General features: G+C 33.7%; 1 protein-coding gene across 1 annotated transcript in view; it reads left to right on the top strand.

The window, feature by feature from the left end:
* The first annotated feature begins 2,256 nt into the window (after positions 1-2,256).
* The window catches only part of LOC129801536 (mucin-2), a 64,024-nt gene continuing 45,388 nt past the window's right edge, over positions 2,257-20,892 (top strand). Inside the window, exon 1 of the mRNA XM_055846742.1 lies at positions 2,257-2,986. Within this exon, the coding sequence (XP_055702717.1) occupies positions 2,911-2,986 (76 nt within the window). The 5' untranslated portion in view covers positions 2,257-2,910. The remainder of the gene's footprint in view (positions 2,987-20,892) is intronic.

Here is a 20,892-nt window from a genome sequence, read left to right as displayed (position 1 = left end):
TAATTTTGCATTTTGGAAGGTGGGGCCAAAAGACCATAGGGTGGGTGTATTTTGGCGTCTTTGTGAGATGGACAATTTGCTTTGCACTGACAGTGGAATTTTGGGACGAAAAACCGCCATAAATATTTATGAGGTTGTCTTTTAAAGCACAATTCACCCCTCAAAAATGAAGGATCGCATTCTAAAACGTGGCTTTGTCCCTTGAATTATTTACATCCATAGAATGTCAATAATTTACACGAATTAATGAGAAAACAAGGCACTTTAGCTCTCATAAATTTGCAACAAATTTACAAGCCAGGAAAAGCCCAGGGAAGAATTCACTGGGATTTTTCCAACTAAAAGACTCCCAAACAATGTGCAATATTGAAATTAATTGGAATGTTGGATGGAATTTATCCCTTGAAGCGGTAACAGAGTCTTTCACCCCATTTTTTGCACCAATTGAACATGCAATAAAATAAATAGAATGAATTTTCCACCCAGCAGTGGATGCTTTGGGAGGTGGGTGTGTAGATCTCATTCCTCATGTATTGCTACACGATATTTCTTCGAGGAGACTAAGGCCTCTCGGCGTTCCCTTATGGTTCACTCTCTCTCTTAAAACAGTGGAGCTTTTGAGGCTCCAGTGGTGAGAGATAATGTACGTACAGTAAAATCAAGAGAGACAGTAAAACCAAGAGAGAGATACATAGAATTTCTCTACCAAGATGAACATTCTCATGGGAAGTGAGAGCCTACGAGGTTTATAGCAATAAATCTCGTAGCATAATAGCATAATAAAAGCATAATATTGACTAAGTGTACCAAATTTCGGCCAGTTTGCAATTCCGGCCACTTTTTTTGTTCTACAAATTTCCATGGATTTTTAGTTTTTTCATGTACTGTAGAATGCAAAATACAATATAAAAAAATAACAAGAAATATCGCTCCGACAAACGAGGTGATGTGAAAAAGATATTGGAAGAATTCCGAAAGGGCAAGGAACTATGAGAATGAAGGTGGCCGAAATAAGTCACCAAAGTCATGTCTACATTTTTATTCATTTAAAAATGTATTAAGAATAATTTTAGAGAAAATAAAGACGATGAACTGTCTACAAGGTTCCAAGAAACACTCCTTAAAACCAAGTAACAAAAACATCAATTTGTATTAAAAATATTACATTTCAAACTTGAGAATTTGAGGCTTGCACACAACTATGCCAAAATTTGGCACACTTACCTTAAATATAAAACAGTAAAAAGAAACTAATAAATTGGTCGAGATAACCTAGATATAAGGGAAAGCTCCCATGCTTCATATGATCCCAAGCTTCGTATTCACTAAATTTTTCCTATGTTTCTCAATAAATGTGACTCATCGCAGCCATATTTTAAAAACTAAGGAAAATTGCATAGTTTTTAAAATACATTTTGGAGTCAGATTTACTCAGAAACATAAGAAAAATTTAGCCATTACGAAACTTAGGATCGTACGAGGCATTAGCACTTTTCCCTAAGTTTGCAGCGGTAGATGATGTATCCGTAGAATGATAATCCAAAAAACCCCATAATCGTATCTCAAACCGTTTCAGCTGCAAGTCACGCAGCCATTTTTTGCTTAAAGACAAAACAATTTTCAATTTATACATCATTTGATTTCTTAAACTGAATGAACATATCGCGATTACATTTTGGAATTCCAAAGTTGTGTCCGTTTATTTGTTTTCTGTTAAAACTTGAGAAGAAACGGTGATATCGTAAACCGAGATCTTCGATAACTTCTCTATAAGTCGGGAATAAATTATAACTTATCTTATTCTCTAGCCGGATATTTTATCTGTTTACAAAATACATTCGAATTGGTAGGTACAAATAATCAAAAGCATGTATTTTAATATAAAACGTGAAAGCGTGCCGCCGAAGAAATGTCACAAGAATGGATATATTTGAATGTTGGAAAGCTTATCTCTTGATTGAAGAAAACCCGAATCATTTGACAGATTTTTGAATTCTGTTCTAGACAAGTCTGAACCACGATTTCGAATCTAGTTAAGTAACGTAAAATTAATTATTTTTTAGACCTAATTTAATGTGTGATTTTTCTCAGTGTTTATAGCCGCCACCTTGGCTGCTTATCGAAATCTTCCTCCAGAGCATTTTCCCGGCATTTCCTCTCTCCGTAAACTCTCCCGATGGAGCAACTTGAGCGCATGAGAGTGAGTGGTGCTTGCGACCGAACATCCCTCTCTCTTGAATCTGGGATTGAATTTCAGTTGCACCGGTTCCGTCTTCTCGAGTGGATCCTCCGCAAAATCGCGCTTATCTGAGCTTCCTCTCAAGTCGCAGGAATCTCCTTCGTCAATCTCTTTCCTTTTTTGAGTTTCCTGGACCACAGTGCTTCATGGGCCTTCACGTAAATTCAGTGACTATGACTTTGTGAGCTTTTCTCAATGGATTAAAGTGGCACAACATATGCTCAAGTGTTTCACAGGAATTGAGCAAAAATCAGTGGTTTGAGGTGTAAGAAAATCAGTGAAGAATTTCCCACGCAGACACTGTGAAAGGAAGAAAACAAAAAAAATAACTGCAAAAAGACTCCAAGAAAGAAAAATAAACTTCTCTCGCAAGTCTCAATCAGACTGAAGCTTTTTTCACGCACAAGTGAACCCCCAAGTCTTTTATTTTCTTCTGTTGGTTGTCTGTGAAAAACTTTACCTCCCTCTTCTTCCTCTTCCTCCTACTTTTCAAGGTATATATACATATATCTTGTAAGTTTCTCGACGGTGTGCTTTTTTTTTGCTCCTTCTGGTCCATCTTTCTCCTTCCGTTTGTTGCTTCCGCATCCATTCCACCAACTTTCTGCAGACATTCACCCCCAAGAGAGAAGAAAGAGGGTGAAAAGACATTGGACAAGAAGGACACAAAAATGCAATCTCCAGTGAAATGGCTTTTCTCCATCGTCCTATGCATCTCCACCCAGCATAGCATCATCGCTAATTGTGGTAAGTGCATGTGGATGCCATTAATAGTTCATTGAATCGTCTAGCTCAAGAGGATGCCTCCTTAAAGAACATTGGAATACACACATGTTTTACACTTAATCCAATTATGGTATTTTTGTTTTTACTTTACCAATGAATATTTCAGAAACGATGATGAATTTTAAATTGAATTTTTCACATGAAAAACACCGTCGTTTTTCGACTTTTGATATTATTCTCTTTGATGTGTCGATGTCGAGAAAATTCAATGGAAAATTGTTTGGATGACAACTAAAATTGTATTTATTTTTTGACATCATTATTTCCTAAAAAAAAGTTTAAAAACGAAGTTCAGATGAGAAGAATTTTTAATGAAAGTTTACATCCTTTAATATTTCATAGTCATACAGAGCTTATCAAAGTGTTGACGAAGTAAATAAGGTTTGCTAAATACTCGATGTCTTAATTTTGATACAATGCCTTAAAGTGGTGTGCTAGATGTGCTAGCATGTGCAGTAACTGGTTAATTGCAGATTCTCCTGTGCAATTTCAAGAAAGACTAATATCAATTCCTTAGCTCAAATATCATCCAAAGTCAGTTTTAGCATATCTTTCTTTATTCACAAATAACTGATTTAAATTATATTTATAAAACGTAAAGTTTTTTTTTATATAGACAAACATGTAGGGTAAGTGTGCCAAATTCCGGACAGCTTGCAATTTCGGCCATCTTTTTTGTTCCTCGAATTTCGATGAACTTTTAGATTTTACGTACTCTAAAGATTATACAATGCAGAAGAATAACAAAAAATGTAGCTTCGACAAACGAGATGACGTTAAAAAGATATAGGAAGAATTCTGGAAGGGCAAAAAACTATGAGAATGAAGGTGCCCGAAATAGGGCACCAAAGCTATGTCTATATTTTTATTAATTTTAAAATGTATTAAGAATGATTTTAGAGTAAATAAAGACGGTAAACTCTTTACAAGGTTTCAAGCACACTCTTTCAGAAGAAAGAATAAAAAAAAATCAATTTGTATTTAAAATATAACATTTCAAACTTGAAACTTTGACACTTGCATGCAACTATGCCGAAATTTGGCACACTTACCCAACAGTCTGCAAAGTTAACTCCTAATTTTGAAAACTCAAATCAATTCCGAGATACAGAAACATAAAAACATCTTTTTGAAAAAAAATAACACTGCTTTGGTGTTAGGAGAGACCTTAAAAACCCCATGTTACCGTCACCTATCGTTTGCTCTTTAAGTATTTTAACAAACAAACAGGTTATAACTGTTTCTTTTAAATAATCTATTCTCTTTCTGTGTAGAATTTAAACTCTATTAACTGCAACGACAACTCTTTACAAAATTGGATTAGTTCAGGGAGAAATGCAAAAAAGAAATAACGACACATTCAACACCCGCCGAAAGTGCATACGGAAGAGCCAGAGCGTTTAATTAACCCTTCTACCACTTGTTGGCACAAAAACAACAAATACGAAGCAGGAAAAGCTTGGTAAAAGTTAGACGTAAAGCTCAATGTCTCCTAATTAATCCCATACACGAACAAGCCTGAGATCCATAATATGTACTTTACTGCTTTCCAATTAGTTTGACCGAGGAATTGCTATGATTTTCTTTGATTTCCTGGCAAATCCAGACAAAATTACTTCCCACTTTTTCCAACTACCAACCATTATTGCGAACAATACTATGCGATATTTTAAGTTATTTATCGCAATTCATATTTACACAAAAGCCATAAAATTCAATGTCAAATAATAAGGGAATTTCCCATAACTATGATTTGTGCATGTGGGAGTTTATAAAAAAAAAATAATTAAAAACTTAAAATAATTGAAATATAATGCCATATAAAACCAGAACCTTTGTTTATAACAGTGGAGAAAAGGCATGTTGGCATATTACTTGAAACTTCTAAATAAAAAAAATCTTCCAAAGTGTAGACCCCTGTGTTAACCCATTCAGTCAATGTACCAGAAATACTTGAGATAGAATGTTCATATTTTGGAATTAGTTTCCTGCAGGTTAATAGATGATTTTTTTTTGAAAAGAAATAATTTTTATCCATTATGGGGGCGCGGGGAGCCTCTGTCAAACACACGTCTTAACGGTCACTGAATTTAAATTCTGTACACTAATTTACTTCAAACTTTATTGATTTACATAGAGTAACTATCCAAGAAAACAAATTGGCAACCAGAATTCTATTCAGGAAAGAGGACGAGGGCCAATTTTAACGAATTCGACGGGATGTCGAATTTTCCATCCGCCATTTTGAGTAAAAATTTTGCATGACTTTCCGCGAAGCGAGAAAAGAACAACAAAATGTATTCCCATCTCTGTCGGGCTATTTTTTCCAAGTAATTGAAGGACTAAAGTAACTAAAAATCCATTCCCGACAGAAACTCGAATATCAATTGCCTTGGAATAAATCATCTAAAATTACTCAATTTGCGTATGATGTATAATACCATGGTAAGGAATGGGTTAATATATTGTATTTATTATCAATATTTGTCTTATCATTAATCTCCTCTACTAATGAATACAAGTTCAGAACTTAGAATCAATAATTTAGAATAAAATAACTTGGAAAATTTTTTTTTTTTTAAATGAAACATGGAAGTAGGATATTTTTGAATTCGTACATTGAACTTTTTCTACTATTTTGAAATAGAACTGAGCCTTACTATATTGTAATTTAGCTTCACAATATAAGATTGTGAAGCTAAATTATATCACGATAAGATCTAGTACCATTTAAAAATAAAGAATCTTAGCTAACAGGAGAAAAAAATTATTTCATAGGTGCCCCATTTCAAGGGTGCACGACTTTCCCCTAAATAAAATTTGATATTTAGTTAAAGGGTAGAAAAAGAATTTTAATGTTTTTAATGGATACGATCTCCCAGTTCGTCAGTTCATTCAGGTAATAACGTACTAGAAATACTGGAGCAAAATAATCATATTTTAATATTGGTTCCTTAGGGGGAATTGGGGTACCTTTATATTTGGTCAGCTTTAAAATTAGGCTTTTATCATCTATTTTTAAATGGAATTTAACCTTACGATGATATTATTTAGCTACACTCCTGTGTGCTACTTCAAGCAAAAACTTTGCATGACTTTCCCGCTAGGTAAGAAAAATGAAACAAATTGTGTTTCTGTCTCTGTTGGACTATATTTCTCATGCCTTTGATGGTTAAAAATTGGGCATCACAAACATAACTTCAGATTTCCGTAAGAAAAAAAAGATCTCTGGTCACTCAATTGTCCTTAAAGGGTTAACCTCTAGTCTAGACCATAGGGGAGATCGGGGAGGTTTGGGACACTTTTTCATGTTTTGAATTTGAGACAGTATTCCAAAAAATCATGATAGTGTATTAGTTTATTACAATTTTATGCAGTCTATAGGATACTTATGGGTATTGACTTTATAAAAAGTACCCGATAGTTGGGTAAAATGTATAATTTGGAATTAGTGTTACAAGTTGGACAATTCGCCGGTAAAAGTTGGACATGGCTTTTTTCTTGATAAATGCAGTACAAAAATTGTTTTTAAGCACTAGAAACCAAATTATAAAACTAAAGCATTAAAAATATACAAATAAAAATGCAGTACTAAATTTATCAAGATAAAAAGCTCTGTCCAAATTGTACCATTTGTCCAAATTGTACCACTGTCCAACTTGTACCACTTTACCCTAGTACTTGGAAAACAACTGAGTTTTCTTGGCGAAGATAAATCATTCAATTTGACGCTTTGTCCCAAACCTTCCAGATATGGGGCAGTATAGGACGCAAAAGGGGATGTTTGGGACGCGTTTTTTCTCGCAAAATTTGCATTATTGGAGCACGTTAATTAATTTTAAATACTAGATTAAAAATATTTCTAATAGAAATAAAAATGTTTCATCTTTTTTTTCATACTTAGAAATTAATATCAATTTAATTTGTATAGTAGAGGAATTTATTGTCAATCAATTATTTAAAGTATTTTTTCATTATTTTCCATCTACCTTTCTTTGTTTTTTATTCTAAGTATTGCAATCATGATCATCAAATTCCTCACGCGAGTAGATTTTCTTGCAACATTCAGTTTTGAACTCATTGACAGATTCCTATTTGATTTTACGACAACTATTGAAGAAATTATTGATTCCCAAGGCAGTTATGGTTTAATTATCCCTGTAGAGACATCTGCTTCACTGGTAAAGTTTGCACAAGAGGGAGATTTCCAGTAGAAACTATGGGCATTACTCTCCATTTTGACAATAAAAAATTGCACCCCACCTACAATCTTGTCGAAAATCAACGCCCTATTCATCCCCTTTCAGGTGTCCCAAACATCCCCGCGTGTAGTTTTGGTATTTAAAACCTTTAAGTAAAAATCAAAAGTGTATAATCTCTGAAACTTTTATAAAAAATTGTTCCCAGACTACACTGCTAGCTAATGAGATAAAAAAAGTTTTGATTACATATCGCTGATATAAAATATAAAGAACAAACTGAGAAATCAAAAATATAATATTTTTATCGATTTTTAAAAAAGTGTTCATAGAATTAAAACAATAAAACTTAGGATGTCCATTTTTTTAATAGTGCTATTATTCTTAATAGTGCCTATGATTGTATAGTGGTTAAATCCAATTTATTTCAAAACTTAATGAAAAAATCGCCTTGTCCCACACTACCCCTGTCCCAAACCTCCCCGATCTCCCATATCAGTCGTGCTACATCTACATCATCTTAAGTTCACATCCATCGTCATCATCACTTTCAACCGCTTATCCCTATTGGGGTCGCGGGCGCATGACATCCAGTTTAGCAGCCTACGCTTGTCGATACTCTGCCACTTCAGAAAGATGTTCGGGTTCGATCGCACATCCATATTTTTCAATTTTCGTAAAAAAAAAATAATAAGTCATTTACACTGAGAAAAAACCGGGGGTGCGATTAACTTTTTTTACCCATAACTTTAACACTTATTAGGTGTAAAAATATATCAACATTTCTTAATGTTAATTTTACACCTTTTTAGGGTAAAATTAACATGAAAAAGGGTCACTTTAACTCCTAATACACCTAAAAAGCATAATATTTACACCGATTTTGGATCAATACTGCAGGGTAAAATTAACATTTCCGGAATGTTATTTTAACTTTTTCGGATTTCCCTCAGTGTAGTGATGATTATGAGATAAAGGGTTCCCAGTGAACATAATTTACAGGATGTATCACTATAATATCGTTATCTATCTAGAACTAGAGCACTCCTCACTTTCTCTTATCGCTTTTTGATCGAAATTTTGATCAGTTTTTGTAGAATTCTTAAACCAATAGCAAATGGATGATAAAATAAGAAGCTCCTAATATAATAGCTTTGTCAAGATAGAGTACGCTCTTACCACAATAGACAATCCCACAATTACAGTTTTCAAGGAATTTCAACATTTAATTGAATATTTATATATTTTATAAAAATATACAATTTGTCATAATAGGCAAATATTATTTTTCCGGAAAATATGGTGCATTTTTCTTATGCAATTATTATACTCTCTGGAGGAATGAATTATTCCAAGAAATTGTACAAGCGGAAGATGTAATATTTACATAGAAAATCCATAAGGAAAGAATTGCTATTGGGTGGGGATTTAATCAAAATGATAAAATGGAATGAGAAAATGGAGTACTCTTCGTGTTGTGGATCAATTTGAAGTATTGAGAAAGTTTTCACAATTTCTCATGTGAATACGCCAAGTGTATGAATGTTTGGATAAATTGCAAGTAGACTAATCGCGTTGCACAAAATGAGAAGGCAACAGTATACCGCAAAAAGAGCTTTCCTGTATACACATATCGATACGTTTGTATGCAAAAGTTACACAAAAGCTCATAGTAGAATTTATTATCGGGGTGAAAGCGACATGAAGTTGCTTTAAATTTCCAAAAGTTTCTGTATATGATGGAATAGCTCTCAATCCTTTTTCAAAAAGCATTTCGCATCATGCAATTTGTACACAGAGTGCAAGAGCACATTGACACTCATTTTCATGAGAATGCACATATTTCTCAAAAACCCTTACAAACCCCACCAGGAACGTGTCTCATCGACATTTGCAAAGGATCCCGGCGGCATCGCGTGCAAAAGAAAACTTTGAGAGAAAGTATCACAATAACCAAAAGCAGAGACTGTTTGCAATTCTCGTGACTTTACGTGGAAACGTGCTATCGCAAGATGAGTCCTTTTAATGTATGTTCGTGGGATTTTTTTAAAATTAAATTCACACTTTAGACAGATTTGCATAAAGAAAACCACAATCGAAACTTCAGTCATCAGCATACTTATAATTTGGTGCAACTTTTTCTGAAAAGCAAGATTTTCTTTCAACTATTTCCACTCCATAAAAGAAACAAATGTTTTTTACAATAAAAGAAAATTAAATTTTACATAATTCTAAATATTTTATAAATAATATTTGAATATTTTAGTGTAGTAAAATATTTTATCTTTGCTCTATCTAAAAAGCCAGAAAAAATGATAGTATTTTCTTACTCTCAATTTTTGACTTTCTCATTCTTCACCCCTTAAGGACGAGTGGCACATCAGTGTCCCAAAAACCAAAACAACTTTTTGACCAAAGACACTGGTGTCCCATACGTTCTTGAAAGGTTAAAAGGATTAATTGCAAATCCTCAAAACCACCAAAAAACATTTTTTATGCCACCGACCGACGCCATATCTGCATTTTGACAACTTTTCAGGAAGATCTTTTATTGTTTATCTATTCATATATTCGGCTGTTTTAGTAATTGAAAAAAAAAATTGTTGTAATAATTAAAATCCTTTACAATTATTTATGTCAGTTACGACAAACGACTTAAAAACATCCACTGTATCATATTTCCCTTCAGGCATGTCTGGAACTCACTGATCTTTTTAATTAATTTAAAATTGCTGAAATCGATTGAGAAATACGGTGTCAGGAGTCTTTTGGACTTATAAACTGAAAAAAAACCAAATGCAATTTTCGTGTCATGACTAAATGACCGCTTAGGATAGGCTCTACAAATATCTGAAATAACGAAATATCATTAACCCATTCAGTCAATGTACTAGAAATATTTGAGATAGAATGTTCATATTTTGGAATTATTTCGTTACTGATTAATATATGATTTTTTTGAAGAGAAAAATTTTTTATCTCATATTGGAGCGCGGTGAGTCGCCCTCAAATATACGTCTTAATGGTCACTGAATTTAAATTCTGTACACTAATTTACTTCAAACTTTATTGATTTACATAGAGTAACTATCCAAGAAAACAAATTGGCAACCAGAATTCTATTCAGGAAAGAGGACGAGGGCCAATTTTAACAAATTCGACGGGATGTCGAATTTTCCATCCGCCATTTTGAGTAAAAATTTTGCATGACTTTCCGCGAAGCGAGAAAAGAACAACAAAATGTATTTCGATCTCTGTCGGACTGCTTTTCCAAGTAATTCAAGGACTAAAGTAACTAAAAATCCATTGCCGACAGCAATTCGAATATCTGTTGCCCAGGAATAAATCATCTAAAATCACTCAATTTGCGTATGATGTATAATACCATGGTAAGGAATGGGTTAAGCATACGCAAGGCATACAAAGACAGAAAGTCGCTCCAATCATTTGACCTACATAACCCTGATATAGGTCGAATGGAATTGATATAGAAACAACAGAATATCATTTTTCTAAATTTATCTGATTAGCAGAAAATATACCAAAAATAGTTTTCAAGGGATATAGGGTTTAAATGTCGAAAAGTTGTATAAAATCGTAGGATCAAAATGCATGATCTACTCGTATAAGTCACTGGCTTATACGACTTATGCCTTATGCCTGACTTATATGACTTATACGACACAACCAGCCACTACACAAAGCTGCTAGATCGAGCCGAAAGCTTTGGAAAAATGTTCTTTTTGTTGTGTCATTTCTCTTAACCTCATAGTTTTAATGACTTAAGATAAATAAAATCTCTGTAATTTTGTTATCGATCAGTGGTCTGGTCAACCATCTAAATATCTACAAATAAATAACTTCACTATTACGAGTAATACCACATTACACTAAGGTATAATTATTGGAAAATCCTTTTCTTGTGCATAAGCTGAGTTTTTCTACTTTCCCTTTGAGTTTAAAATTATCCAGACATTCCCTAAAGACTAAAAAGAAAAAGAAACACTCTCAAGAGACGCTTTGCGCGAGGGATTTACACCCTAGTTTTCCGGGTTGGAGACGATATACTCTACGACAGGCAATCTTCTATGGCAGCTTCAAAAGAGCTTCAATATTTAAATTACATCGTAGTCAAAAGAAAGTTTTAGCAAAGTTGCACCAAAGTTGAGGAAACTTTTGCAAGAGTACTCAACAAGAAACTTCTGCAGGGTGCAGTGTTAATGTCAAAGATGGAAAATCTTGTGTCAATAATTGCTCTCCTTCAAGCACCAATAATTACAAATGCAGTGTCAATAATTGTTGTATCATTATATTGCGAGGCATTTCAAAATCCTCAGGAGAAGATGTACATAATGTAAGTGTATAAACTTCACAAGACCACTTTATGTCATATTCGCTTTTTGAGAAAATTGCATAATTGAATATGTCATGCATAGATATGATTTAATAGTGCAAGCGAAAATGGAATTTCTCAATCTGCTGCATTTCACTTGTGGTAGAAAATGAATAAAATTCAGATAACACGGTTGTTGATATGTAGATAAAGTGGGGGAAAACCACTCCAAAGTCTGTCTGTCACTGGTAAAAGTTAGCAAAACCATCCGAGATTCTTGCGTGCATTACATCCAGGAAAAGAACATTCAAAACTATCAAACTTTGGTTTGAAAGCTAATGATAAAGTTGTTTTAGCTTAAAAGCTAAATTACTGTTTTTAGGAATATCCGAAATATCTTATTTTTGAGATAATTTAAATGAAAAAATCACCGAGTTATCTATTTCCATTTTCCAAACCTGGCATACATTTTGGGGCCAATTGTTCGAACTGAAGTAAAATAAGGGAAAAGCACCAGCGATCGGCAGTGTTCCTTGAATTCTTAGGTTAATACCGTGTCCGTGTCTTAGATTAATACTCTAAATAAAATGAATTTTTATAAATTATTAACTAATTTTTACCATTAAATTCTCACAAGAATGCATTGTATTAGCTCAGATTTAATTCATAAAACCAATTTTCCGTGAGAGACCTAAACAAATTTGTGACGATCCGGGCCGGGGTACAGAGTTCAAGTTTGGAATTACACCTTACTTTTACTGCTTGAACTCCACGGAGAGAGCAGTATATTATAATCCCTCGATTTTGAGTTATATATACAGTGGTGGCCAAAATAATAGGACCACTTTGTAAAGCTTATTTTTGTTTTAATTTTTGTATCTTTTCCCAACTTTTTGCCATAACCTTGATGCTCTTGATGTAGAAATCTTCAAATTATTAACATCGTAGAATAAATTTCCTATAAAACTGAACCGGTTCTCATGGGTTCTTAACCGGTAATGAACCGATTCATAGCCGATAACTAATTTATTTTATCTGAAAATCAGTTCTATTACTTTTTAAACTATTCTGGGGATCTTTTGAGTGATGAATCGGTTCAAATCGTTTGAAAACCGGTAAATGATGCGAAAATACTTTTGAGGTATAGCATCTAAATCTCGAGTTCGAGCATTTCGCAAAGCCTGGGATGCTTTACCACCCCTTTATTAAATTGTTAAATATTAAAAATTCAAATGCACAAATATAGTTAAATGGATAATTAATAGATCAATTCACAAAGATAAGAAAATTTTAGTCATTACAAAGCTTGGGATCTTACAAAGCATGGTCACTTTCCCCTATATTTATAACAGATTGGCTTAATATAATTAAAGAAAATACTGGAAATACTTGGAACTTGGCTAAACCTCTAGTTGAACTGACCCTTAAAGATACGAATCATTCTTAATTATATCCAAATCACAGTGCTAATGCTAGAAATTCAGTGCAGAGTGCAAATCAGTTCCTTCTTTTATTTTCCCTTCTTGTTTATTTTACTAATTAAACAATTCTTGTGGTTCGTTTAATATTTACCCGTTCACCACAAAAAAAAACATTCAACTCTAACATGAAAACTTCTAACCATTGTAGCATCGCAGTCTGAAAATTCCAAGTTTCCAGATATAATACAATAGCAGAAATTGAGACGTAAATTAGCTCACCTTCTTCACAATCGATAGGGTAGAGTCAGTACTTTTTCGCCAGTAAGCACTTTTTCGCCACCTACAAATAAAACCACTTTTTCAGGGAATTATGAGCTCATGGAACTACGAAATGACTATTACTTCGTAACCTCTGTCCAACGGATCAGAAAACCATAACTGGTGCTCCATCGACTAGATTATTTGCAAGTTAATTGAAGAAATTGTCGACAAGGTGAACAGTCACCAAAAAAATATGGAGTTCTTAATAAACTTGTCAACGCTCAGACAAATTGTCTTGCATTATTTTATGTTTTTGCAGTACAGTATTTGATATTTTTTCACTAAAAGTCACTTTGTTATTAACTAAGCTTCGCTCTAATATCATTATTTAATAATGTTTCCCAAAAAAATAAAGAAATACGGATGTGGTGAAATAGGGCTTACTTTTTTCGGTTGTGTAAGTACTTTTCGCCACCTGTTTTTCCAAGCATTTTCCAAGTGGCGCACCTCGCGGAATTTAGTTGAAACAGACGTAATTGTCAATTGATTTTTGTCGCAAACAAAAAATGTGCAAAAAATCATTCGAAATACTCTAATAATTGTCTAATATAGGTGTTAAATAAGAAAAGTACTGTGCAATGTACTTTTGCGGGTTTTCGAAAGCTGCTGTTTCTTAAAAATCAATTAAAAACAAGTGGCGAAAAAGTGCTTACACAGTGGCGAAAAAGTGTTTACAAAGTGGCGAAAAGTACTGAAACATGCATTGTTGCAGGAAATGTATTTTTTCAACTAGATGCCCAAAAATTCCCGGAAAATCTCCTGGTTCATTAGAGAGACAATGCTTCAAAGCACTTGTACAGAAAATTTCTTTTTATTTCGACAAAAATTGTAAGAATTACAAGGGTACAAAACCTTAAGGTGGCGAAAAGGGCTTACTCTACCCTACTTCTCTCAGTAGAACCGATAATGTTTTCCATGTTCATTTATTTATGTCTAACAAAAAAAAGGATAACTTAACACAGCAAGATCTTTAATTCCCAGAGATTTAAGCCTCAATATGTATAGAAATTTTATTATTATTTTATTATCATGATTAAATATTCTCTAAAAATAATTTTTAAAAAGTAATTGAAAATTAAGAAAAAAATGCTTGAAAACTTATTTATTTTATTTGTTGGTAACCCCTTTTTGCACATGTGTTGTTCTCAAGAAATCAACCTCATTTTCTGGTCATTAAAATCCAACAAGAAATAATTGCCACACAATCGAACAAAACTTTCCAGACCATTTTCGTGCTTTTAACTGACTGGAAAAGTTGATATCCGGAAAAGTTTTCCTTTGCGAAATGTCATGAGTTCACTGGGAGCTTTTTTCATTGCAAAACGAAATTCTGAGCTTTTTTACCATGGCACGGAACAGTTCATTGACTGCGGTGGTTGTTCATTTGGTAAGGTATAATACTTCTGTCCAACCTCGTTCTCAACATGCGAGGAATGTCTTGTCCTTCTCAAACAAGCATCATTAGGTTGCGAAAAATGAGGGGAATTTTCTCATGGTGAAATTATGCAAATTGCCCTGCAAGAGGGTGAAACTATTTAGATTTCATTTGGGTCATTTTGAGATAACAAGCGCATGGGGAAAAGTTGCCAAAAGCTCAAACAATTACTAATACGGGAAACTTTACTTTGCATGGCGAAAACATCATGTTTTGAAAGCTATAGCCTCAATTTCCCATTAGTGGCTTGTCTTTGGCATTAGTTGAAGACTTTCAAACAAATAAATGAAGATGATTCTTCTTTATGCATTTGTCGAGTTTACAAAGTGAGTGCAATTTTTCTGTCTTCAACTTAATGCCATTATTTATTTCAAGCACTCCTTCAGACATTTCGAAAATCAATTGCCAGCCTTTTTCAGCTGTGATTCTTATAGTCCAAGGAGCAGATGTGAATGGCATTCTCAAGCTGAGAAAATTGAGGAAGAATTCTTTTAAATTGTTCAACCGCAGAGAAAGCGCAAAAGGAAGTTCTTGAAGGTCTCTTCCGTAGATAATGGAAAAAATGAGACAAGTGGTGTGCTGAGGAACTTTTTGCCATCTGCTCCGTATTGGACGTACGGTTGGGGCTTACGTGAATTTTTCATCATTACTCATCTCTCTAAATTGAGTGAGTATCCTCAATTTGTTGGAATTATCCGTGGTAGTACTTTGTCAGTATATTCTCGGAAACATTTACACAGTTAATCTCTGGATAGTTACATAAAAACCTGTATCCTTTGCGAAAAGGCATTTCCTTGTAATTATACAATCTACCAGAAGTATCATGTAATGAAGCTACTTACATCACTTTACATTTCTCTAAGCCGTAAATAACCATGTATCTTGGCTGTAATAAATCCTGCAAAACATTTGATACTTGTGTGATATTTTCTGTTCCCTCTCCCTTCACTTTATGCACTATCTCGAAATATTTCTTCGCTACTTAAATCCTGCTCGTGAAAGCTCCTCAAAAGGCATCTCTGAAAATGCCAAACCACCCCACCCCGACTCCAGTATGTGGTAACAATATCACATGGAGCACAATATATGTCATTTGGGAGACACGTTGGTATCCAGCATTCTATGAACTGTTGATGCTTGATGAATGCCAGAGAGCGGGAAGAGACTTGGAACCGCACAATGGATAGTGGCTGTATGGTATTTGTGGAGCAGGGTCGCCTGCAACGGGCAGATAGCGCGGAATCCAATATATTGACGAGTATGTGGCATTTGCACACAATAGTCCGACTGGAGCGTTAAATAAAATAAAAGAACGAAGACCACAGAGAAAGCGGAAATAATAAACAGCCCCAATGGTTGAGAAATGTCAATCTCCTCAAGAAAGGAGAGACACTTTCTCTGGATGCCTTTCCTCGGAAAGCTCCCTGAAGAACATCCAATTTCGTTACCGAAGCACCCACACTGTAGGGATTTTTCCGACTGGAATCCCTAAGTTCTCTTTATGGTATTTGACAAGAAGAAATTCCTCTGTCAGTCTTAACTGAATTTTTCTTCTAATTCTTTTTTTTGTGTTCTTTTTCCCTCCACATAAGCCACAAGCATTTAGCACAACTTGAAAAAAATATAGAAATATAAAACTAAAGCACTAAAAAAAGATTTCCAATCATGTCAACTATCCAAATTTAAAAAAAAATCAAAATTATAACATAGGAGGAATTGGAGCATCTTTGAAATTGGGATTTGCACCTATTTTTAAATAAAATTGAGCCTTATCGTGATATAATTTAGGTTCACAAATAGATTGAGAAGCTAAATTACATTATGATATGACTCAGTTCCACTTAAACATGGGAGAAAAATCCCAATTTTAAAGCTGCCCCACTTTCAAAAGTGCCCCACTTCCCCCCATCAATAACAGGCATTATGAATTTTTTTTAGTACTGTATTACGTTATAAAGATCAAGCCTACAACTGGTTTATGTTTAGGAATAATTTAATATTTAAAATTAGATCTATTTTATTGGCCTGCAAAAAACGATTAAATTGATCTAAATTCTAAAGCATAAAAATGTTTCGCTAAAAAGATAATATCAAATCCGCATTACATTTCGCATTACTTCTAAAAATTAATTTAAACCAATTTTGTAGGTCAAGTCTACCGTTTTATCAATAAAAAATCAAATTCTAAATTATAAAGATACAAATAACAATTTAGAACACTCGTCAGCGACAATCAATGCACAAATATGATTGCAGAGCACCGTAATATCCTAAACAAAATAATGATCGTATTAAATTTCCAACAGTTTCCGACTAATTCTTAATTAGGCTCAGTTAGTGGGAAACTGATGAGAATTTAGTCAAATCATTATTTTGATTGTAATTAAGCCATCTCTCGGTTTTAGTCGAAAGTGTATCTAGGGGGTCAACTAGGACATAAGGCTTGTACTTCTTCGTAATTTTTTCTCTTTAGGGGAGACTGGGGCAAAAAGTCACAAAACGGATATTTTATTTTTTTACGAGCTACTCGAGCGCTTCAAGAATTTCTAATTAGCGCAGTTTTATAGGAAATTTACCGCTCTACAACTTTGTGAACGTAATTTTCCTCTATTTTATAAGAAAATATGTTTATCGAGCCAATTTCTAGAAGGTAATATTGTGACTATTCTCAAAAATGCTAGGGCAAATAGTACCAGACATTGGGTATTTATTTTGATTCGCTTCATTACGGGATTCCGTAAATTTGAAAAAATACCTAGAGAACATATTTTCATTGAAAATTTATTCATCTACACTTTTGTAAAACACCGTTTTCTCTACGAGAAAAGTGAGAAAACGAGAAAAGCGATTTTCAAGCTATTTTAGAAAAAAAAAACACATAAAAGACTGCAAATCGTTTGACCAATGCAAAAAACAAGCGGCGAGACATGATAATGACGTTTCTTTTCGCCGTGAGACATCAGAAATTGCTTGGTTTTTTGTTCCTTTTTGCAGTATACCTTTTGTTACTTTTTACCCCAAGTGGCCATTTTTAATAAAAGGATTTCTGGAGAAAAGAACTTTTGTGAAATTCTAAAATAGATAGCGGATTTGTATACAAAAAATCCAAATTATTTAGAAAATATTCACCAGTGCATCAGTTTTGGAAAGTAAATACTGTCGTTGCGGGTGACTTTGCACTCGGGGGGTGACTTTGCACTCTGCTGTTTGTGAGACTTTGAACAATTCTAGCACTTACTGATAGTCTTCGCCGATCCGGTCTACCATATCAAAGTATATAGGGATATGTTAAGTACCAAGTAAGGTACAATGATCCTCAAAAGGATTCTTGTAGTTTCAGTAATAGTCAATGAAATGCTAATATAGGTATTTTGTCAAAAAATGCCTCCGCGAAAAAGTTATCTGAAGATGCAATTCCAAAATCGATTTCAAAGAAGTAAATTGCCCAAATCTATTCTAAATTTATCTGGCTAGAATAATCCACATCGATTTTGTTCTTTAATTTTAGTAAGTTCCTTTTTTTCACTATAGTCTTCCTAAGAACGCATGATTTATATTATAAAATTGCATATAATGGGCTTTCTTAAGCGTTATTATAGAAGTATTTGGCTAAAAATTATCCAATTTTATGGGAAGTTAAGATAAAATGACCGAGATCTACAAGATGGTGTGGTCGCCATCTTGATTTGACGATTCTGTCCGCCATTTTGAATAACTGTCAAAACAAAAAACTTATCCGATTGAGCTGAAATTTTAGTATGTTCTGGCTGATGTCAAGACCTTTTCAGAACATATATAAAATCCGACCTAGGTCAAGCGATTGTCTGGATACTGGGGCTCTAAGTTCAAAATTTTGACATTTTCATAAATACAGAACTACGGAGAGCTTCTTTTATCGAAACCATCACAAAAAATGCAGTATTATCATTAGGCGATGAGATCTAAATAACAAACAAAAAGAAAAGTAATGTTTTTCTTTATAACAACATATTATTTGAAGATCTGAAAAATTTTGCAAAGATGAAAAAATAAAAAAAAATAAATAAATGCACTTTTCATTTATTTTTTTTTAATTATGTAAGAGTAAATAAATATATAAAATAAAAGCCTCAACCATTTCTAATGGTTACTGAGGCATTTCGTTTAGGTTTTAAAATTTAGGATTAGAAAATAAAGATCGCCAAAATATGAATATTTTAAATTTTTAAACTTTGAGCATCTGTATCAAGGTATATGCTTGACGTAGACCGGAACATAGATGCGTTCTGAAAAGGTCTTTATATCAGCTACAACATACTAAAATTTCAACCCAATCGAACCTGTTTTAGATTTTGACAGTTATTCAAAATGGCGGACAGAAACGTCAAATCAAGATGGCGACCACGTCATCTTGTAAATCTCGTGCATCTTACCCCTAGATGTGAAGATCTTCATTGTCGTTTATTATCAGAAATTGTTGATTTTTTAGTATTTATTAAAAAGTGCAAAGTCACCCGCACCTTATCCCAAGTGCAAGCCTTTTTTTCTTGATTTTTTTAAACATAGTAAAATTTTATAAAATTAACGCTAGTGGCACAAAATCCATTCATTAACAACAGAATACAAATAATTTTACTCAAAACCCCCCTCCCTTCACTTTAACTATCCACTTTTAGAGGGCAAAGTTGAAAAACAGCGAAAAAACGTGCAAAGTCACCCGCAACGACGGTAGGTAATAATTGATATCTTCTGCAAGGAAAATATTTCAAAAATAGGGCTAAAAATTTCGATATTTTTTTATTTTCTAAATTCCTTGTTCGAATTCTAAGAAACTTACGACATTGAAGAAGGTCTATGGAGGCTATCTATGGAAAAAAATTTGAGTCGCTATCTTTTTTACCTTGGAAGATATTGAATTTTGAATTTTTCGATTTGTGACTTTTTGCCCCAGTCTCCCCTACTCATCTAAAATAATGCCAATCGGTGAATAAATCTCGAAATTATAAATTAGAATTGATTCCAAGTTGCATCATTTTACCCTATTAAAAAAACATGAAAATTTGAAAATTTTTGTTTAAAAACATTTCCCATTACAAATCTACAAAGCTAAAATAAAGCTTAATTGATAGCGAGCATGTTAAGAACAAGAAAATAAAACAAGAAAATATATTATATAAGATTTTGAAGTTTTAGCTGAATGACTTACAAGCTTAAAAGTGAAAAATTATCATTTATAAATTTGCGTAGGGGAAAGCGCGCTACCTTCGGACGATTTATGCTTCGCACAAATCATTTTTTTCAATGTGTTATAAATGAATTTGGCCAAGTGTAATATTATATTTTAATAGGTAGTCCAATGCCTCAAATTTTTAGAAAAGAACTATGGGTGAAATCCATAGGGAACATAGAGAAAAAATTGAATTTTCCGAAGCTTGAGTCGTCCGAAGGTAGCGGGCTTTCCCCTAACACTCGTTTTATTGTTCAGAAATGAATATTTTACTTTATAAGATTTCATATGCTTTAAGTCACACACCTAAAATTCAACATTAAAATTTCTTTGAGAATAATAAAAGAAAATAATATGACTGAGTGCGTGATTGGATGAAATGGGTAAAATGGGTAAAATACATGGGAAATAACTGAAAAATAGACGAGTCCTAGTATATTAGGTGAGATTCTTAACAATCTCACCTACTATAATCCTAACAAAATTTCATGTCGTCCGATCGCGCTCAAACTTGGCCAAAATGTGTTTCGCCACTTCCTGATCACGAATATATGGGGGGCTAAGTTACGTTCCCGGCCGGCCGGCCGGCCGCTCTTTGGAGCTTAATAGCTCCTAAACTAAAAAAGATATCGACTTGCGGTTTTCGGCAAAGGTTAAATATCGTATGAAAATTGCAACATGGTGCATTGACCCCCCACCCCCCACCCCTCCTTCCGCCATTTTGAAGACCCCCCTTTTTTTGTTTTCTCAATAGCTCCGCCCCTATGGCATCGAGCGGGCTCAAATTTTAGTATGTTATAGCTGGGCCTTAGAGCTTTCCATCAGTACCAAACTTAAGGTCCCCCGACCCCCCTGACCCGAGCTATAAGGGTCCAAAAAAAATTTCTTAAAATAGCCATAACTCCGGTTCTAATTGTCAGAATTTAAAAAATGAGGGCTTTTTGGAAAGCTC

Source organism: Phlebotomus papatasi, chromosome 2, assembly GCF_024763615.1.
Source record: "Phlebotomus papatasi isolate M1 chromosome 2, Ppap_2.1, whole genome shotgun sequence".
Classification (NCBI taxonomy): domain Eukaryota; kingdom Metazoa; phylum Arthropoda; class Insecta; order Diptera; family Psychodidae; genus Phlebotomus; species Phlebotomus papatasi.
The sequence above is the reverse complement of the archived record's forward strand: the minus strand, read 5'-3'. Positions and strand labels throughout refer to the sequence as shown.